Source organism: Gorilla gorilla, chromosome 10, assembly GCF_029281585.2.
Source record: "Gorilla gorilla gorilla isolate KB3781 chromosome 10, NHGRI_mGorGor1-v2.1_pri, whole genome shotgun sequence".
Taxonomy (NCBI): Eukaryota; Metazoa; Chordata; class Mammalia; order Primates; family Hominidae; genus Gorilla; species Gorilla gorilla.
Genome location: NC_073234.2, coordinates 68,369,144 through 68,390,220, shown reverse-complemented (window position 1 = coordinate 68,390,220; position 21,077 = coordinate 68,369,144). Strand labels below are relative to the sequence as shown.

General features: G+C 39.7%; 1 protein-coding gene across 4 annotated transcripts in view; it reads right to left on the bottom strand.

Annotated features, from left to right (window-relative positions):
- Positions 1-21,077, bottom strand: part of PKP2 (plakophilin 2) — a 138,413-nt gene that overhangs the window by 59,165 nt on the left and 58,171 nt on the right. For all 4 annotated transcript variants that reach the window (XM_019038659.3, XM_019038660.4, XM_055357918.2 and 1 more), the window contains 3 exons: positions 6,522-6,639; positions 4,943-5,107; positions 3,833-4,006 (listed from right to left, as the gene is read on the bottom strand). In XM_019038659.3, coding sequence (XP_018894204.1) covers positions 3,833-4,006; positions 4,943-5,107; positions 6,522-6,639 — 457 coding nt within the window. The remainder of the gene's footprint in view (positions 1-3,832; positions 4,007-4,942; positions 5,108-6,521; positions 6,640-21,077) is intronic.

Genomic DNA, 21,077 nt, shown 5'->3' with positions numbered 1-21,077 from the left:
CAACTCTTCTATATTTTCTGGATACCCATGTTTGTTACTTATACATGTTGCAAAAATCTTTTCCCATTCTGTGGTTTGCCTTTTTAATGTCTTAACATGTCTTTTGATAGCATAAGTTATTAATTGTCAATTTATCAAATATTTACTTTAAGGCTAGTCCTTTTTGTGTCCATTTTAATGAAGTCTTTCCCTGTTCCAGGTCATGAAGATATTCTTCCATGTAATTGTTTAGCATCTTTATTGTTTTACCTTTCATATTTAGGTTTCATTCCTGTTGGTATTTATTTTTGGGTAAGGTATGCGGTAGTGGGGAAGATCCCAACCCCCAGGTCACAGTACCAGTCCGTGGACTGTTAGGAACCCGCCGCACAGCAGAAAGTGAGCAGTGAGCGAGTATTATTAGTGCTTGAGCTCCACTTCCTGTCAGATCCGCAGTGACATTAGATTCTCATGGGGGCGCGAACCCTATTGTGAACCGCACATGAGGGATCTAGGCTGTGTGCTCCTTATAAGAATCTAATTGATCTAAGGTGGAACAGTTTCATCCTGAAACTATCTCTCCCCAGCCTAGTCTGTGAAAAAACTGTCTTCCATGAAACCAGTCCCTGGTGCCAAAAAGGATGGGGGCCGCTGAAGGAATATGTTTCATTTTTTTCCGATCGATATTAAATAAAGGGCTTTTAAAACTGTTTATTTCAGGCTGGGTGCAGTGGCTCACGCCTGTCCCCAGCACTTTGGGAGACTGAAGTGGGCAGATCACTTGAAGTCAGGAGTTCGAGACCAGCCTGGCTGACATGGTGAAACCCGTCTCTACTATAAATACAGAAATTAGTTGGGAGTGGTGGCACATGCCTGTAATCCCAACTACTCGAGAGGCTGAGGCATGAGAATTACTTGAACCCAGGAGACAGAGGTTGCAGTGAGCCGAGACTGCGCCACTGCACTCCAGCCTGGGCAACAGAATGAGACTCTGTCTCAAAAACAAAAAAAACCCAAAAAACCCCCAAAACTTTATTTCAATGACTTTTAACTTTTACTATACAATGTTTAATCTTTTAATTTATATTATATTTAAAAGCTTGCTAAATAAGTAGATTTTATTATTCCATCCTTTTGCTACTAGAGTGACCATTATAACTGAACTAATAAAGCTTAAACTAACATTCTTTAACTAGAAATTCTGTCATAATTCTGTACGTAAATTATATAATCTGTCTTTTAGGAACCTATTTATTTCAGCTTGGGTTCTTTGCCATGTAAGGTACACAGTCATTAATTGCTCAGTGCTATCTCAGTTACGATCACATGGCCAATGGACTTGATATTTTCTGGTACTATGTGTATGACCTAATTTTCATGTTTTCCTAGTCAATGATTCCTTGTTTGAAATTATAAAGCCAGAGATCTTTATCACAGCATCTAAGCATACAAAAGTAGGAAAAGTATTATTAAAAAAACACATATGTCAAAATTTTAAAAAGCATCCCGTAACTTAAAAGAATAAAGGGAGGCTGAGTGCGGTGGCTCACACCTATAATCCCAGCACTCTGGGAGGCTGAGGCTGGTGGATCACCTGAGGTCAGGAGTTTGAGACCAGCCTGGCCAACATGGTGAAACCTCATCTCTACTAAAAATACAAAAATTAGCTGGGCGTGGTGGCGGGCACCTGTAATCCCAGCTACTCGGGAGGCTGAGGCAGGAGAATTGCTTGAACCCGGGAGGCAGAAGTTGCAGTGAGCCAAGATTGTGCCACTGGACTCCAGCCTGGGCAACAGAGTGAGATTCCGCCTCAAAATAAATAAAATAAAATAAAATAAATAAAATAAAATAAAGGGGCTTCATATTTGTTCCATGCTGCTAATGATTTTCTCTTATAAATCTCCAATCAAGTCCAATTCTAACAACCTTGGGTATGAATCAGTATCAGTTTAGTGTAAGCTTCCCTTTAGGGATGGCCTATTAGGCCCCTTAGGTATGACTTGGGCCCTTTATGGACCTGGTACCTTAAATTTTTCCTAGTACTTTAAATTTCTGTTTTTCATCCCAGTAAGACTATTACCCAACACAGGGATTTGTCTTATTTACTGCTGTGTAACCTACACCATAACTGCTAGTGTCTGTTATGTAATATGCTCAAAAGAATGTTTGTTCAGCAAATGAATGTAGGAACTACGTAATACACTAATATTGAGAGATTAAGTGGCATAAATATCCGTGTATCCTCAGAAAAATGAAAGCACCCCTGGTCTGGATTCTGTGGGAGGCTCTTGGAATGGAAGAGGCTAAAATCCAAGCTTAAAGGGTTAGCTTATATTGAACTAGACTCAGACCACAGCAAGCTTACACACACACACACACACACGCACACACACCCCCCCCCCCTTTTAATTTTCTTTTATGTTAGCTGGGAATTAATAAGAGGGCTTCTATAGTTTAGCAAAGTAAGAGAAATGGTTTTGGGAAACCTAGCATAGGAAAATGGGGAATAACGTGATTCATTAGTGTCCCTGTGTCATTAAGGGCTCCCTGGTAGTTCCCAGTTTCTTTCTCAATGTACATTTTGCCAAACAGATGAAAGTTTGGTTGCATTCTTAACCACAATGCTAAGGTAAGAGAAATATTGGTTTTAGCATTTCACAATTTTATTCAGAGAACAAGCTTCTGTGTAAACACACATATTAAAGAATAAATATGGTTTCTCAAGTAAAACATAAATATTTTTTGCTACTTACAATAGTACTTTTCTCTATAGAGATAATTGGAGACTAGACAGACAATGAGCTATTTGGGGGGAGTTTATTCTAATCGCTTCATGACCAAGGCAAAGAATACAAGCTTAGTTTAAATCATTAAATACTTACAGAATACCTTAATATATAGGAAGGGTATAAAATACATGGGGAAGGGAATAACCTTTTACTATTTTAATTATTTTGACTTTGCTGCTATAAAATAAGTGCATCTGGAAAGAGGATCAGCTCTTCATTTTGTAGTTGAATTTCTGGGACACAAAAGCACAGATGGCCTTTCCAACTCCACACTGCAGTAGACATCTGCTGTTGTTTTTGCCTTCCCAGCATTTAGTCCTCCTTCCTTTGGTAGTAACAGTCTCATTTTCCATTAGGGAGCACTCCTTTACCATTTCAGCCCATGTGGTACAAGTGGCAGTGGCCCTCATCCAATCAAACCCATGCCCTGGAAGTGCACATCTGGGCATATGATCCAGACTTGGCCAATTAGAACATCATAGCCTTATAGACACAGGTATTGGTTCGGAAATGGGCAAGAGGCCCAAGCCAGCCCGTGAGACATATTCTCCAACTTCTTAACAACACTATTGGGAAAATGGTAGTTTGTTTCTTGTGGGGGACACATTGGGCTGATAAAACGTGAGCCTGAAATAATTCATGGCTGTCTTTGTTACCCTATGGAGAGAGCCTTTGAGAACAAACCCAGCAGAGGAAAACCAAGCCCGGAGATGAAGAAAGTCAACTGTAATCACTGGTGCACCTAAGTCCAGTCATGACAGAAAGAAGGCCCACCCTGGAGTTTTCAGTGCCATAAGCCAAAAATTTCCTCTTTTTTGCTTAAACCAGCTTGAGGCAGGATTCTGAGATCTGTAACTGAAAGAGTACTGACTTGACTTGTCAGTGAAGCAGCCTGACTTGACTTTGCATAAGCTGAGACCGAAGCCCTCTGTAATTTCTAAGAATTGTCTTTACTAAAATAAGAAACCTCTTTCTCTTCCCTCACTGTTTCATCTCTGAATTGAATGTAGGTATGTCTACAATATCATTATTTTAAAAAGTAGGAAATCAGGCCCAATACTCACTGGTCCACTTCCGGCCGTGAGGTTCTGCAGAGCTCCTAAGGATGCTTCTTGTGTGTAGTTGCGGACACTTTTGGCGATCAAGGACAGATACATCCTTATAACAATGGAGTGCCACAGCCACTCCACGCCCTTGGGGTTGCTCTTTTCCTCCGGCATCGGCACGTCCTGGTATTGCTGACCACACACAAAAGGAATCCAGAATTAATGCATGTCAGGTGATGGCTATAATTTCACACTCAAACCAGGAGACCAGAAATACTGTCTAGAAAGGCTCATAATTTGCATAAGAAGCCCTTGAAATAGAAATTTTAAAAGCAAATATATATAATTTCTAATCACTTAACTTTTAGCCCATAATGATTATTTCTTCCTAATAACACTCCACACCCCTAACTTGATATTTCTCCCAGTGAGAGAAAATTCAGAGAATTAAGCATAGGTCATTCTAGAATGGTTTTCAGGCTGCTGTTGAGCTAAAAGCTAAATTAGTCACAACCACCCTGTAGATAAGAAAAACAGGCCTGTTCCCTCAGAGTCTTGTGAAAGTGTCCAGGATAGCACCAGGGTTCTAAATTTACCAGCTGGTCTCCACAAATACCACGATACTCAGAGAAGGAGGGGAGGTTACATTCTTTTAGTTTTCATATCAGTATGGAAATAAATATGTATTCCTTCCTATGAGGTTTGCTTTTAGTATGTCCAAAGTTTGTTTTTAGAATACCCAAGGCCAAATATCAGGGCCGACTTTAATAAAAACAATTTATATACAATTAGCTATGCTGCATTAAGCTTATTTCCTAACCTATAAGGCATAAAGCAGTACGGTTCATGGGTAGCAATGAAAATCTGGAGCCAGACTGCCTGGCATCGTATTCAATCTCTTCCACTTATTTGCTGAATTATTCCAGGAAAATTAATCTTACTGTGTCTCTGTTTCCTCACTGGTAAATGAGGGTATTAATAATACACACTTCAAAAGGTTGATGTAAGAATTAAAATAACTTAAAATAGTGCCGATATATACCAAGTACTTAGACATACACATATACACAATACACACTCTCTCTCATTCTCTCCCTTTCTCATTCTTTCAAAAACTTCCCAATATACCTCTTTTACTTTCCTGCTTCGACTGCCAAAACATCCAATACTTTTGTTGTTGTCAGTCTGGATATTCCGGTTTTGAATATAGATATTCTGGGAATATTTCTCTGGGAGCTCTGCCTCCAGCTGGTAGGAGAGGTTATGAAGAATGCACACACAATTCTCTGTGGCCTGAGAAAACAGGACAAGAATATTGATCGTATACATATAGATATCCTTGCAGGTGTGATATCACAGGACACAGGCTTTAGCTCTTACAAGGTTTACCAGATGCAACTGGGTGTGCTTAAACTGCGGGTTGCCTGGGGGAAATGCAATGAGTATGGCTAGAAAAGCTAAGGTTTTCATGAACAGTCAGGAGTACAATGCTAAGAAGTAGAGGCTGAGTCTTTTTAGTTTACTTTCTAAAGAGTGTGTCCAGAACAACTGTATGGCTTAGATACGTAACTTACTAGCCATGTTGAGCTGGAGAAGGGGAGGAGATACTGTTTATAGGGACCAACTAGGAGGCTATTGCAATAATCGGCACGAAAGATGCACAATGTAGGAAAACATTAGAAGCATTAGAGGGAAGTGTAAGAACTGAAAGCCTTTTCAGAGGTAGACAGCACACAATTACTCAGATTTCCATCTTCTTTTGGTGGATGGTGATGATTATTAAGAAGGATTATAGGCCAGGTGCTGTGGCTCACGCCTGTAATCCCAGCACTTTGGGAGGCTGAGGTGATGGATCACCTGAGGTCAGGAGTTCAAGACCAGGCTGGCCAACATGGCAAAACCCTGTCTCTACTAAAAATACAAAAAAAATTAGCTGGGCATGGTGGCGCACACCTGTAATCCCAGTTACTTGGGAAGCTGAGGCAGGAGAATTGCTTGAACCCAGGAGGCAGTGGTTGCAGTGAGCTGAGATCGCACCACTGCACTCCAGCCTGGGCTGGGTGATGAAGCTAGACTCTGCCTCCAAAAAAAAAAAAAAAAAAAGAAGGATTATAAAAAGAAGGAACAAGTTTGGGAATGAAAAAAGAGATATATTAAAATTCATTGCTGAACATGTAGCATTTGGGCTCCTTTCAAATATCCACATAGTGTGGTTAGACAGACAGACATTGGAGCCTGGAAAATAGAAAAATAAGGCAATAGGTTTTAATATTTCTTTTTTTTTTTGAGACAGAGTCTTGCTCTGTCGCCCACGCTGGAGTGCAGTGGCGCAATCTCTGCTCACTGCAAGCTCTGGGGTTCATGCCATTCTCCTGCCTCAGCCTCCTGAGTAGCTGGAACTACAGGTGCCCGCCACCACGCCCGGCTATATTTTTTGTATTTTTAGTAGAGACGGGGTTTCACCATGTTATCCAGGATGGTCTCAATCTCCTGACCTCGTGATCTGCCTGCCTCAGCCTCCCAAAGTGCTGGGATTTACAGGCGTGAGCCACCATGCCTGGCCTAGGTTTTAATATTTCTAAGGATGAATGGAAGATCTTAGGCTCAGTAAATGAATCAGTGAATAAACCTAAAACCAAGCGGCTATCTTAAGAATATTCTGAAGCATCTTAGTAAGACAAAACAGGATATTTATCTCTTGAATTACCTTGTCATCTGGCTGGTAATCTGCAATGGTTCCTCTGACATAATGGACCAGTGAGTCAATGAGTCCGTCACATCTTCTCATCGCTTTTCTCCCATCAGGGCCAGCAGAACTCATGTTTCTATCAGAAAAAACAAAAAACAAAAAAGTAAGTCTAGGCTGTGTATCCAACAGGTCTTTGTTTTGAAGTTTTACTTGATGCTTCTTCCAGGTGTTTGGAAACTGGAAAATTTGTAAAAGTGTGGCAGACTTGCCCAGTCAACAAATCATTGACTGCTTAATAGATCAACTATGAACACACTTTCTAAATACTTCCAAACAACACGTAATCGTGTCATAAGTCTTCTATTTCACTCCAAGTACCATGATCAAAACATTATTTACTTAATCTTCACTCCATTTTGAGTGTGGATATGAGGCAAATGTTTTTGCAACTAGAACAAGAGCAAATGGCACATTAGACATTATAATATACTGGATGCCAAGTCCCAATTTGCCCCATGTTTTAACTTTAAGTAACTTAAAGTTGCTCTGGGCCTCAGTTTCCTCACTTGTAAAGACAGTGTGTTGGACTACATTCTTTGTGGTTTTCTAAATTTCAGTATAAACTGTTATTGACAAATATTAAATCAGATGCTCTAAAATGCGATTATTTTATCATTAAAATGGCAGAGAGATGTTACAGAAAACATGAGAGTTTGCAGTGTGTAAGGCTTCAGTCAAAAGTATGACCTATAAATATCTTTACACTTAGTCTATTTCTAATATTGCTAAGTCATGACACCTTTCTATAAACAGTAACTAAACCTATAATTGGAAGTTGTTTACTGATAGAGAAATGAAACTTATCAAATACAGGAAAGTAATGCATTTGGGGATTACAGCGCAGATTCAGATCATGTGTATAGTCTGGTATTATTGTTACTACCTTCCTTTAGATTAAGTTTTTCTTACTAGCATTAACTACTTAAAAAAATATTTTTTTTTCCAAAAATGTCAATACCTCAGTCAACAAGAATGACAAAAAATAGGGCCTTCAGGTTTTAAGAACTTGAGAATCACCTCTATTCCCAACTTTAATTGCTAAGAACTGTCCCTATAAAATGTATCAGATCAGTTTCCTTTTTTTTTTTTTTTTGAGACGGAGTCTCACTCTGTCACCAGGGCTGGAGTGCAGTGGCGCGATCTCGGCTCACTGTAACCTCCACCTACCGGGTTCAAGCGATTCTCCTGCCTCAGCCTCCCGAGTAGCTGGGACTACAGGCGTGCGCCACTACGCCCAGCTAATTTTTGTATTTTTAGTAGAGACGGGGTTTCACCATGTTGGTTGGCCAGGATGGTCTCTATCTCTTGACCTTGTGAACCGCCCGCCTTGGCCTCCCAAAGTGCTGGGATTACAGGCGTGAGCTACCACGCCTGGCCCAGATCAGTTTCTTTTACTGGTAGGTAGAATATCCAAAATATGTTCAGGACTTTTTCTTTATAATGTGTTAGTGTCATTCTGAACATCAAAAAGAACTGCAACTTTGAGACATTTTTGAGCCTTACTTTCTTCATCTTTAAAATAATATAGGCCAGAAGCTGTGGCTCATGCCTGTAATCCCAGCATTCTGGGAGGCTAAGGCAGGAGGACTGCTTGAGCCCAGGAGTTTAAGACCAGCCTGGGCAACATGGCTAAACCCTGTCTCTATGAAAAAATACAAAAAATTAGCTAGGCATGGTGGCATGTGCCTGTAGTCCCAGCTACCTGGGAGACTGAGGAAGAAGATTGCTTGAGCCTGGAGGTTGAGGCTGCAGTGAGCATTACTACACTCCAGCCTGGGTGACAGAGCAAGACCCTGTCTAAAAAATTAACAAAATAAAGTAATATATATAAGTGATTTCCAAAAGGCCTTCTGCCTCAAAATACTGCTTTCAGTGCATATTTGTCAAAGAAACAAAGGTGCCTAAGCATTACATCAAGAACTAAAGGTGGCTGGGTGTGGTGGCTTACACCTGTAATTCCAGCACTTTGGGAGGCCGAGGCGGGCAGATCAGGAGGTCAGGAGATCAAGACCATCTGGCTAACATGGTGAAAACCCGTCTCTACTAAAAGTACCAAACAAAATTAGCCAGGCGTGGTGGTGGGCGCCTGTATTCCCAGCTACTCGGGAGGCTGAGGCAGGAGAATGGTGTGAACTCGGAAGGTGGAGCTTGCAGTGAGCCGAGATCGTGCCACTGCACTCCAGCCCGGGTGACAAAGCTAGACACCGTCTCAAAAAAAAAAAAAGAACAAAGGGAATGAGAGGAAGATGCACAATATTATACCTTGCTTTCACGGAGATCATATCTATAGGTTGAACTCTGGAAACTGACAAAACCCGACTGTTTTAACCCTCAAAAATGGCAATTTCATGATTCAACGTGACAGTTGAGGAGATAACATACCTAAAACTAAGAATATACTAACAATTTAATGGTTGCTGAATTGATACAATGAATTTTTTAACAAAATCTCTTCTGTGACTGATTCTCATTTGACCCTTCTACTTCCTTATTAATTTTTACTGTACCTGAAAAACTCGGACAGTTTGTTCATTTAAAAAAAAATGAATGGGTTCATAAGCTGGAAATAAAACAATTTTTTACTTAGCTTTTTTCAAAGAATGATCATTTCAACCAAGATCCTCTATCTACTTTGTGAGCCCTTTAAGAATCATGGGGATTCAGAAGCTTGACAGAAACTGAAAAAGCATCTTTTCCAGTCTCCTTATTTTATACATGAAAAACTAGAAGCCAAAAGTTTCCGTTACTTTTCCTGGTGACAGCAAATTAGTGGTAAAGTCAGGAAAAGAGGGCTGTTCTTTATTCTGCACCCAGGGTGGCCCAGAACAGAGCAAATCCCATCTAGCCTTCATTCAGTCTGCAAATACCATATGTCCCCAACTACATGATGTTATCATATGTTTAAAAGCTTCCCTTTGGCCTTTTCAACCTCTGGCCAGGAAAAACGGCAGTAGTTTAAAATTGCTTTGACAAATCAAAAGGTCTTTCTTCCTGGCTAAGCCCACTACATACCTTGCAGATGGATGACTTAGCTTTGTTTAACTCCGGGGTGTTTATTTCGGGTTAGAATGGTAAGTCAAGTTGGCAGTACTGCCAGTTCACAAGTACTAACTGTTGTCTTGCTGTTTGGTATTATCCAGACTCTACTTGCTTGAAATGGGACTTATCGGGGGTTTCTGGCAGTTGATACTTTTGCTGACAGAAAGTGCATGGAACCCCATTGCTTTAGTATTTGCTCCTGCATATCAAAAATAGTTCCCACCTTACTCAACTACACAGAAATATGAATGATAAGGGCAGGTTATTTTATACCACTGCATCCATGAATAGAAGTCATTAGACAGAAAGTAATTTGTTATTGCACCACTCCGAAAATAACCAATAACTATAGAAAATGATACATCCATCTTAAAATATTTTTTTTTAACAGCTAGTACTTAAGCTTGTGGGAATCAGAAAATTAACATGGCTACCTTTAGGCAGAATTGATCTTTTTTACAACGTATCTCTTGAATCATAAGAACTGTTTATTGATTGGTTTTCCATACATTACCCAATGGTGGCTCAATAGAAAAATATCTCAAAACTGTAAGTGAAATATACTGAAACAATTACCTTATTGAAAATTAAAAGAGAATGAGCATACAAACATGGTAGTTACTCAATAAATAGTGCTTATTAAAGTTACCAATAGAATATATTAAAAATGTGTAATTTAGTGCCTGTTGTTTGCATTTGATTAAACGATGGGTTTATTTCCTCTGGTATAATCAAGCCTAAGTCTGGGTAAATATCTGCATACCTTTAAAAAACTAAAACTGTATACTGTTATATACTGAAATTTAAAAACAGGTCCTTAGGGGTTGAAGGCAAGGGGCCAGGGCCTTAGGAGAAGTAGAGTGAGGAAGGAGACAAACTACTCTTCACATAAAGGCAGGAATTATTTGGAGTTCTTCACCTCCACTGGTCCCAAATGGGAAGACACCAGTTTGACTTGTGGCCAGTGCTTGATATCGGGAAGAATCTCTCCAGCAACGTGACTTGTAATGGGGGAAGAAATAGAATCTGAACCTCTGTGTGTCTCTGAAATGGTCAGGGAGCTTCACATATTTAGGAGGATTCAGGTGTTTTATCAGAAAGCAAATCTGTGACTTTTCACTCCCTCTAGGACCTCTTATCTCACACATTCCTGAGTGTCACAATGAAAAAGAGAAAAGAAAACACAACACCCTGGACCTTGACAGAATTAAAAGAAAGAATGGTATGTTAATGGTTGAGATTAATGACAGTGTGACTAAATCTTAGATTCATATGGTAAACCAAAGAATGGACAGTGACAAATGGAAAAAAACAGCTGCAATTTAGTGTTTGCACTAGACATTATGGTAGGCAACTTATAAATAGCATGATCTGTAATTTTCACAAAATTCCTGAAATTAGGGTACCCTAGAATTTCATTCTGGGAAATTCCGACCTGTGATTCTCATTTAAAATCAGAATTAACTGCTCTAACAGGATTGTTACAGGCTCTTCCATATAAGGTAGGATATAAAGTAGTTTGTCTGTGGCTATGTGCAGGGTTGCTATCAAATATGCTTAATTGACCAGTGCTGAAAGGAAGTTTGTTACAACACAGAACATCCAAGCTTAGTGTACAGTGTGTGGTCAGCTGGCCTGGGGAAACAATGAGCTGAAGGAGATGGTTAAAGTAAAAGGCTACAGTTAGTTTCCAGGACATGAGAATGGCCGGGAACAATAACGTCTGAGTGCATCTTTTCAAGACACTTCACCACCATACAAAATAAATAACTTTAGGAGGCAGAAATTTGTTTTGTTTTTTTTGAGATAGTCTCACTCTATCGTCCAGGCTGTAGTGCAGTGGCACGATCATGCCTCACTGCAGCCTCAACCTTCCAGGCTCAAGCAGTGCACCTATCTCAGCCATCTGAGTAGGTGCGACTATAGGCATGCACTGCCGAGCCCAGCTAATTTATTTTTTGTACAGACAGAGTCTATGTTGCCCAGGTTGGTCTTGAACTCTTCGCCTCATGTGATCCTCCAGCCTGGCCCCCAAAGTGCTGGGATTACAGGTGTAAGCCCCTGTGCCTGGCCCAGAAATTTCTTTATTTTTTATTTATTTTTTCTTATTTTTTTTTTTGAGATAGAGTCTCACTCTGTTGCCCAGGCTGGAGTGTGGTGGCACAATCACAGCTCACTGCAGCCTTAACCTCCTAGGCTCAAGGGATCTTCCCACCTCAGCCTCCTGAGTAGCTGGGACTACAGGCGCATGTCACCATGCTCAGTGGATTTATTTTTTGTAGAGACAGGGTCTCATGGCATTGCCCAGGCTGGTTTCAAACTCCTGGTTTCTAGCAATCCTTCTGCAAAGTGCTGGGATTACAGACGTGAGCCACCGTGACCAGCCAAAATTTTGTTTTTTAAATGGGACTATTGCTACTTGATAATGGGTATGGTTTTTTAACTAACACACAGTTTATGTGCATGTATTGTATACAAGGCCTGGTGGCTGTGGGACCAGTCTTTTATTTTATTTTATTTTTTTTGAGATGGAGTCTCACTGTGTTGCCCAGGCTGGAGTGCAGTGGCGAAATCTTGGCTCACTGCAACCTCCGCTGCCCAAGTTCAACGGGTTCTCCTTCCTCAGCCTCCTGAGTAGCTGGGATCACAAGTGTGTGCCACTGCACCCAGCTAATTTTTGTACTTTTAGTAGAGACAGGGTTTCACCATGTTGGCCAGGCTACTCTCGAACTCCTGACCTCAGGTGATCCGCCTGCCTCAGCCTCCCAAAGTGCTGGGATTACAGGCGTAAACCACTGTACCTGGCCTGGGACCAGTCTTGAAGTTCTAATCAGCACTCTGAGATAGTGATCACCTCAATGGTTTTAAAAAATTATGCACGCATCACCAACAAGTATAGACTTCCTAATACTGTGTAATGTAAATTGTATGGTAAGACCCTAAGTGGTACCAGTCAGATAAACACTTGGTAGGCAAAGTTAGAGTCTATTCCAAGACTAAGTAGGTACTTGATGAGACATCGGCTGACATGGAAGCATCCTTCTTCCTCCTGTTATTTGAGATTTAGGCTTGGGCTTTTGTTTAACTCCCACCTGATACATATCAAACAGTTGGGCCTTGTCTGTGATTAACTAAGAGAAGCAGTACAGTCAGCTTGTGGTTGCACACAACAAAAGGGGAGCCTCATTTGAACTGGCAGAGGAAGAAAAACTCGATGCCAAAAGAAGGCTTGTCTGTTATTCTGAAGTCAACATTATTTCCTGAAGGTATCAGCAAACATCAGCCAAAGTCAGCTGTTCATTCTGCAAATAGAGAACATTGGGAGGTAGAACAAGGCCCTACAACCTACACATCTTGGTCCTACGGGGACAAGAAAAATTAATGGAACAAAGCTATGTTGTCATCTGTTCCACACCAAGAAACTAGAAGGTGGTAGAGGAGAAAATCTATCCTTAAAAATCCTTTAGCTTTGGCCAGGCACGGTGGCTCACGCCTGTAATCCCAGCACTTTGGGAGACCGAGGTGGGCAGATCACCTGAGGTCAGGAGTTCAAGACCAGCCTGGCCAACATGGTGAAACCCTGTCTCTATTAAAAATAAAAAAATTAGCTGGGTGTAGTAGCGCATGCCTGTAATCCCAGCTACTTGGGAGGCTGAGGCAGGAGAATCACTTGAACCTGGGAGGCAGAGGTTGCAGTGAGCCGAGATAGTGCCACTGCACTCCAGCCTGGGCAACAGAGTGAGACTGAATCTAAAAAAAAAAAAAAAATCCTTTAGCTCTGCTTTCCTGCATTTTCAGGTTTTCCAAAAGCATTCTGAATAGTTAATTCAGCCAGTAATCATCTGGCTGGTAGGCTACATTAATTTCCTCTCAATTAGCTAGAATATGTTAGGTAGGACAGAATCCCAAATCCCATTTAAAATTAATTATAAACAGCAAACTGTAATTTAAAAAATATACCTAAGAGCTATTGCAACTTGAATAAGCATTCTTGACACGTAAAGGAGACGTTTGGAATGTCAGACCAGGAATAAGAAAGATGTTTAAGACCTAGAGTAGAATAATATGATGCTCAATCCATACCTCCAAGACAGGCACAGATTTTAACCACACAATAGTGACAAAATCATCAGTTGCTTTATCCTGATGTATCAGCCCACTCACTTTTTATAATAATGAATAAAAAAAATTTTAGCAGTCATTTTGATTATGATGATAGTCTTAAATTTTTTGGAATAAGACCTTGTGTCACAAAATACAGTTCATAAAACACCAATTTGAGCTATACACAGATATTTTTCTTTAAACATGAAGATGGTATTAAAAGTATCTGAGAAAGACATTCTTGTGAATTCTTTTTTCTGCCCAAGACTCAACTCATAAGCTAACCGATTAAGAAAGCCCAGCAAAAAGAGTCCACTTGATATAATGAGTAAAAATTAATCTTTTGTTTCCTTTCCTGATTTTTATTCCTCTGTATTGTTCCTATTCATGTATTTTCAGGCAGTCAATATTTATGCACTGATTGATAAGAATAAAGAGCCTCTTTAGCAAAGAGAAGTGTTACATAATTTCTGTAAAGTACAACTTTTAATCTGGACCAATCTGGTAAAGATATGAATAGGACAGTGGAAAATGATAGTCTGAAGAACAGGGACCTTTGTAAGGTGGTCAACTGGTTGTAGATGGGCTGCTTCAGCATCTCAGTGAGACATATACTCTTAAAAACACTGGGTTCAGAAAGACCATGGGTGACCAGGCAAGCATAGCCATATTTGTTTTGATTTTATTTGTTTGCTTTAACAACTTAAGAACTGTTGAGAGATTTCAAAATAATGGCCTAAAACCCTGAAGCTTAGTTCATAAAACAGTCATTTTTAAAAATCAGGACCTTATTTACCCTTTTAAATACCACTTCCACCTTTTAAATTTACTTAAAGAAAAAGCTGGCCAGGCAGGGTGGCTCCTGTAATCCCAGCACCTTGGGAGGCCAAGGCAGGCGGATCACGAGATCAGAAGATCGAGACTATCCTGGCCAACATGGTGAAACCCCGTCTCTACTAAAAATACAAAAAATTAGCTGGGCGTGGTGGTGCGCACCTGTAGTCCCAGCTACTCAGGAGGCTGAGGCAGGAGAATTGCTTGAACCCGGGAGGCGGAGGTTGCAGTGAGCCAAGACTGTGCCACTGCACTCCAGCCTGGTGACAGAATGAGAGTCTGTCTCAAAAAAAAAAAAAAAAGAAAAAAGAAAAAAGAAAAAAAAGAAAAATTTACAAAGTAATTTAATTAATTAAACCATGTACTTGTCTGTATATCTAAAGTAACCAACAGAAAATATGGTTATGACTGGTTATGATAGTATAACATTAGAAATATTGCCAATTCCATTATTTATTAACTTCATATTGCTTATATTTACACATGAAACATAAAGAGTTTAAGTAATTAGCCAAATAACTGAGGCTGAAGTTGATGATTCAGTTGTCTTTCTATTTTTGGGAAAGCCAATCTCTGGGCTGAACTATCTAGATACTTTCATCACGTTTCCATTTTGTTTGCACTATCTCATCTAGCATTACTCTTCTAGTTTTATGGTAAATTCTTCTCCAGAAGTAAATGCATTTAGATTCTGATTTTCAATAGTAAGTTCTGGCCTCTTTTGGGGTCTACATCTTACAAAAAAGAAAAATAGCTATTTGATAGTCAAGAAAATTAGACCCTGATTTAATTATCTTCTTAATTATCTGGGACTACGCACAAGGCTAGATCAAATAAGTCATGAGTATTCAGAATAAGATATGGATGAGCAAAGGTAACTAGAATGAAAATGCATACAGGCCAGGCGCGCTGGCTCACACCTGTAGTCCCAGCACTTTGGGAGGCCAGGCAGGCGGATCATGAGGTCAGGAGTTTGAGACCAGCCTGGCCAATACGGTGAAACCCTGTCTCTACTAAAAATATGAAAACCAGCTGCGCGAGGTGCCGTGCACCTGTAGTCCCAGCTACTCGGGAGGCTGAGACACGAGAATTGCTTGAACCTGGGAGGCAGAGGTTGCAGTGACCTGAGATCATGCCACTGCACTCCAGCCTGGGTGACAGAGCAAGACTCTGTCTCAAAAAATAAATAAATAAATAATACAAAAAGAAAGAAAAGAAAATGCATAATCATGAAAATGTAGATGCAGTAAATTTCTAAAGTTTGGTACCAAGATATGCATTAAAAATTATATTTGGTATGTGGTTTTTTTGGTGTGTATGTGCTGGAGAAGACAGTTGTAACTGAATGCATTAAAAATGTACATGGAGACATTAATTTTCCAGAGAGTAGCTCATATTGATATTCCAAAACAACTTGCCCTTAACTCTGTGACTAATTAGAAACAAGACTGATAGTTATAGCCTTTCTTTCTAAAGGTACGGTTTGCTTCCTCTGACAACTCCCCACTCCAGCTAGATTTCCAGTGTAAGAGACAATGAAAATTTCTTTTAAGAATTTAAATAATTTTAAGTAATAAAATTTAATATATAAAAGGATATTATATATTCAAAACACATTTACTATACGATGACAGGTGGGAAAAAGTGAAGTTTATGCCATTTGTAGGAGAAATGCATTACAAATTGCTTTTCTTCTTTAACCAGCATACACAGGCATAAAATGCATTGAGAAAAAAGAATATGTTTTAAAACGTGTAATGACAAATTCTGGGGAGGCCTTCACAAAGCAGACTGCACCTTTATCTTAAGGTGGCAATTTTATAAGCCTGTCTTGTAAGTGGACGGTCAAGAAACTACAGTAACTCAGGAAAGTGACTTTTTAGGGCTTTATGAATTCACATTTTTAATATGACTACAGTATTTAAGAATGTTGGTGATGACCTAATGATAGAATGATGAACTAAAGACTGAGAGGGACATTTAAACACCTACTCATCCTTTAACAGCTCTTTAAGTTTGACTTTCTCCAGAAAAAATTCCCAACTCCCAAGGCAAAGTTAGTGAAGCAACTTTCATCCCTCTCTTAAATCTCTTACCAAATGCATTGTCATGATCTCTTCAGGTGCCAGTTTCCTCCACGAAACCCAGAGTTCCTCCAGGGCAAAAATAGGTCCCATTCCCTTTTGAAATCTCAGAAATTTAAATAGTGGTTTGGATAGAGCAGGCCTTCAACAAGTACTCAAGGAATAACAATAGGGTTGGATAAGAGGGAGAATAAAGGCAGACCAGTGGCAGAATACCAAGAAGGCTGGACTAGCTAGCTGTCATTCTCAAATTTCTGATAGCTGGTTCTACAATTGCGGAAGAGTCTTGGGGACTTAATTTCTTCACCTGAAGAATGAGGCCACTAACAGAAGCTCCCTAGATGTGTTTGTTTTTGACCTAAATGTTTTCCAAAACTTGACTCTCACTGCTCTTGGGGCAAGTGTTTTTTCCCTTCTCTAGTCTGATGGAGCCCCTACCATTCCTCATGGTCTTACACCTGCCCACTTAAGTGCCTACCTGAACTCTGAGGCATTTTAATTTATTACCTCTAAATTGCTTCCAGTTCTTGTCCTTTAAGAGAAGAAAGAAGACTAGTGGGGGAGGAGGGAAGAAAGAAGAAAAGAAAGAGGAGGAAAGAAGCTATAAGAATAATATGCAGAAATGATGATAAAACTTTGGCAGCAATTTCAGACTTCTCCCGAATAATAATCATTGGTTTTATTGATGCTACATCCAGGGGTTTTCCAATCAGTGACGTAGAAAACAGAGTTAATAGTCAGGTCACACCAATTCCCTAGGAGCTGATACTATGAGCCACAGTATAAATTCACACTAAATTAAAAAAAAAAAAAAGGGACTCACAATAGGTGTGTGTGTGTGTGTGTGTGTGTCTAGGAGGGTATGGAATCAAAGAAGACAGCCATTTCTTTTTTTTTTTTCTTTTTTTTTGAAGTAGAGTCTTGCTCTGTTGCCCGGACTGGAGTGCAGTGGCACGACTTCGGCTCACTGCAAGCTCTGCCTCCCGGGTTCAAGCGATTCTCCTACCTCAGCCTCCCGAGTAGCCGGGATTACAGGTGCCCGCCACTACACCCAGCTAATTTTTTGTATTTTTAGTAGAGATGAGGTTTCACCATGTTGGGCAGGCTGCTCTTGAACTCCCGACTTCGTGATGTGCCTGCCTTGGCCTCCCATAGTGCTGGGATTACAGGCATGAGCCACTGTGCCCGGCCTACTTTTGGGTAATTTAAAATTCTAAGCCTATTATATAAATATTTTGGAATTTGAAATATTTGGAAGAGCAATCTGATAACTGCAATACATATTTTAACTAAGTTATACTTCTTACTCCAAGTAAATAAAGGATGCTGTGAAAAAAAAAAGATATTTTAGCAGCTTTTCTCCGCTGAAGAAGAAAAAGAGGAAAAAAAGAAAAAGAAAGAGGAAAAAAAGAAAGAAACAAAAGCAAGAAGAAGAAAACATGCTGAAGTTTCCTTATACTGTCCAAGAAAACAAAGGAATTGTTTCTTCTTTGAAAAGGAATGTTTTAGAGAAATATGCCTGTACCTTAGTTATCTAGATTGTGATGTTAAAGTAGTCAACTAATGGAAATTCAATGCTAGCAGCATGCTGATAAATGTTTAACAACCAGCTTTCTGGGGCTGGGGGAGGGGGAGATGTCTGACTTATAGTGTTTACCAATTTCTTTCTTTCTTTGTTTTTAGAGATGGGTCCATGTAGCCCAGGCTGGACCTCTGGACTCAAGCAATCCTCCTGCCTCAGCCTCCCAAGTTGTTGAGACTACTGGCACACACCACCATGCCTGGCTTGTGTTTGCCAGTTTCTTAGTAAAATACTCCCATCATGGCTAGTTTCAAGCTACCAACATGATGTCACTGAACACGGAATTATGCTGAAATGCCAAGAATCACTCTCACTTGCTGGCTCCAACATATTGGAGTGTACAATTTATTTTCCTCTCCTATCTTGGATTTTACCACTCATTAAGCTAGTGTAGTATTACTTAAGAAAAAATTGGAAACTTATGTGGGCACATGGTTATCCCTATTGCAAAATTTGCATCACCTTTAAGTGAGTGACTTCAATTGTGGAAAGTATGTAATTCCAAAGGGACCTAAAGACAGCACCGATGCCTGTGGTAAATGCTGTTGTGGGCACATGCTCATCCTAAAGAGAAATGATCCGATACATCCTCAAGGTGGTGGACCTGACAGTGCTAGTCTTTTTTGAAGGATAAGTTATGCATGTTCTCTTAGATGAGTGATCTCACCATAGAAGCTTCGGATGGGCAGAACTGAAGTCACTAACACAAGTTCATTAGTTAAGCAAACATTTTACATGCAGAGCAGATTTACTCAGCACCATTGCCACATGCAGACCAGAAATGATCTCAATGTCAAGTCTAGTAAACGGAGAAAGTTCACTGTTGTATGCACAAGTTTTTCTCCAAAATGGACGGAAATAATTTACTATAGTAATCTAAATCAAACACAATGCCTGAAATACTACTCAATTTAGTTCACTGTCGGCTCTGAATACACTCTCGGCTCTGAAAATAACACCAATGAATTTGTGGCAATTAAGATATTTGGTAACATTCATGATTTTTAAAAATATAGTTAAGATTAACTCTTACTAGAACTAGTCAACATCTGTCTTAAAATTTTTAAGAGTGAGCTGTAGACATAAATGAGCAACTACTCAGCAGATACCTCTATGTCCTGGAAATCAATGCTACGTGACTGCAGGTTCCATGGAGTTCTTTTCTTACATTCTGACTCATATCCTGAATATTCTCCTAGTGGCCTTTCTATTCATTGTGACAACATTTACCCTGAAGTCATCTACAATGCCATCTCCTACCTTGGAAAGGTGTCCCATTTCATATGCTTCATCTTTGTATCTTATATGAAATGCAGTGCAGAGTTCTACGTGCACAGAACTTCAAAAAGAACAACACTGAAATGCTGATACAGTGCCCATAATGACAACTGAATATGTCTGTAAATTGGCAATATCTGACCCTGTGATGTCTTGAGACTATGAAGTGCAGGGGCTTTATCCACAAAATCACAGTCTGTGGACATGTGACAAATACTAATGTATCTAGCATACTGACTAAGACCTTCGGCTTTGAAGACAAGCTTCCAGCATTTGAGTTTCAACTCTGTCTACTACTAGCCATATCACTTTAGGAAAATCACTCAACCTCTCTGAGGCTGTTTCCTCATCTATAAAATGAGGAAAACCTATCTTGTAGGGGGTGCTACTGAGAGTGAACTGAGAAAAGCCTCATAAAGCATTTAGAGCAGTTTCTAGAACATAACAACAATAAATGTTAGCTATTATTGTTATAAATGAGATATACAGATGAAATTGGAATGGACAGTTTAGTAAGCATATACATTATGGCACTCACTTCCCAGATTTTGGCTATATTCTGCTTTTGGAAGGTGAAATTCAAATGAGTGGTCTGGACTGTTTTGCAAACACTGTTTAAAATGGTGCTATTCTGACTGGAGTGTATTCAGCTACTATATGTTCTGAAAAATGTGTGCCAACCAGGGCATTGCTACAACCAACCAATGTATAGCTTCTACTCATCAATCATAAGGGGAGACTACAGGAAGAGATTTGTAACTAACATTGTTGCCTTTAGATTTTTACCTTCACAATACACCTTTCCTGTTAATACTATTATTCTTCTTCTTCCCACAAAAATTATCATATCTCTGTCCTCCATACTAGCTAATTTTGCTTACAGAAGAAAAAAATTAACTCCTGTTTCTCAAATAACTGAAAATAGAATTACCATTCAATCCAGCAATCCCATTACTGGGTGTATATACAAAGGAAAATAAATTGTTCTATCAAAAAGGCAAATGCGCTCGCATGTTCATCACAGCACTGTTCACAATAACAAAGACATGGCTAGGTTCCCATCAACAGGGGACTGGATAAGGAAAATGTGGTACACATACACCATGGAATACTACACAGCCAAGAAAAAGAATGAAATCATGTCCTTGGCAGCAACATGGATGCAGCTGGAGGCCATTATTCTAAGCAAATTAATGCAGCAACAGAAAGCCAAATATCACATGTTCTCACTTAAAAATGGGAGCTAAACACTGGGTACAAATAGACACAAAGATGGGAACAATAAACACTGGGGATTTCAAAAGCAGGGAGGGACAGAGCAGGAAAAAGGGTTGAAAATCCATCTATTGGGTACTAAGTTCACTATTTGAGTGATGGGCACATTAGAAGGCCAAACCTTGGCATCACGCAATGTACCTGTGTGACAAACCTGTACATGTACTTCCTGAATCGAAAATTAAAAAAAAAAAAATTAACTCCTTAATGTGATCCTCAAGATCGCCACTATCTGGCTTTAGCCTATGTTTCCAATTTCTGTTTGATTACTTTCTATCACAAACTCCATACTCTTATCAGACTTGATTATTCACCAAT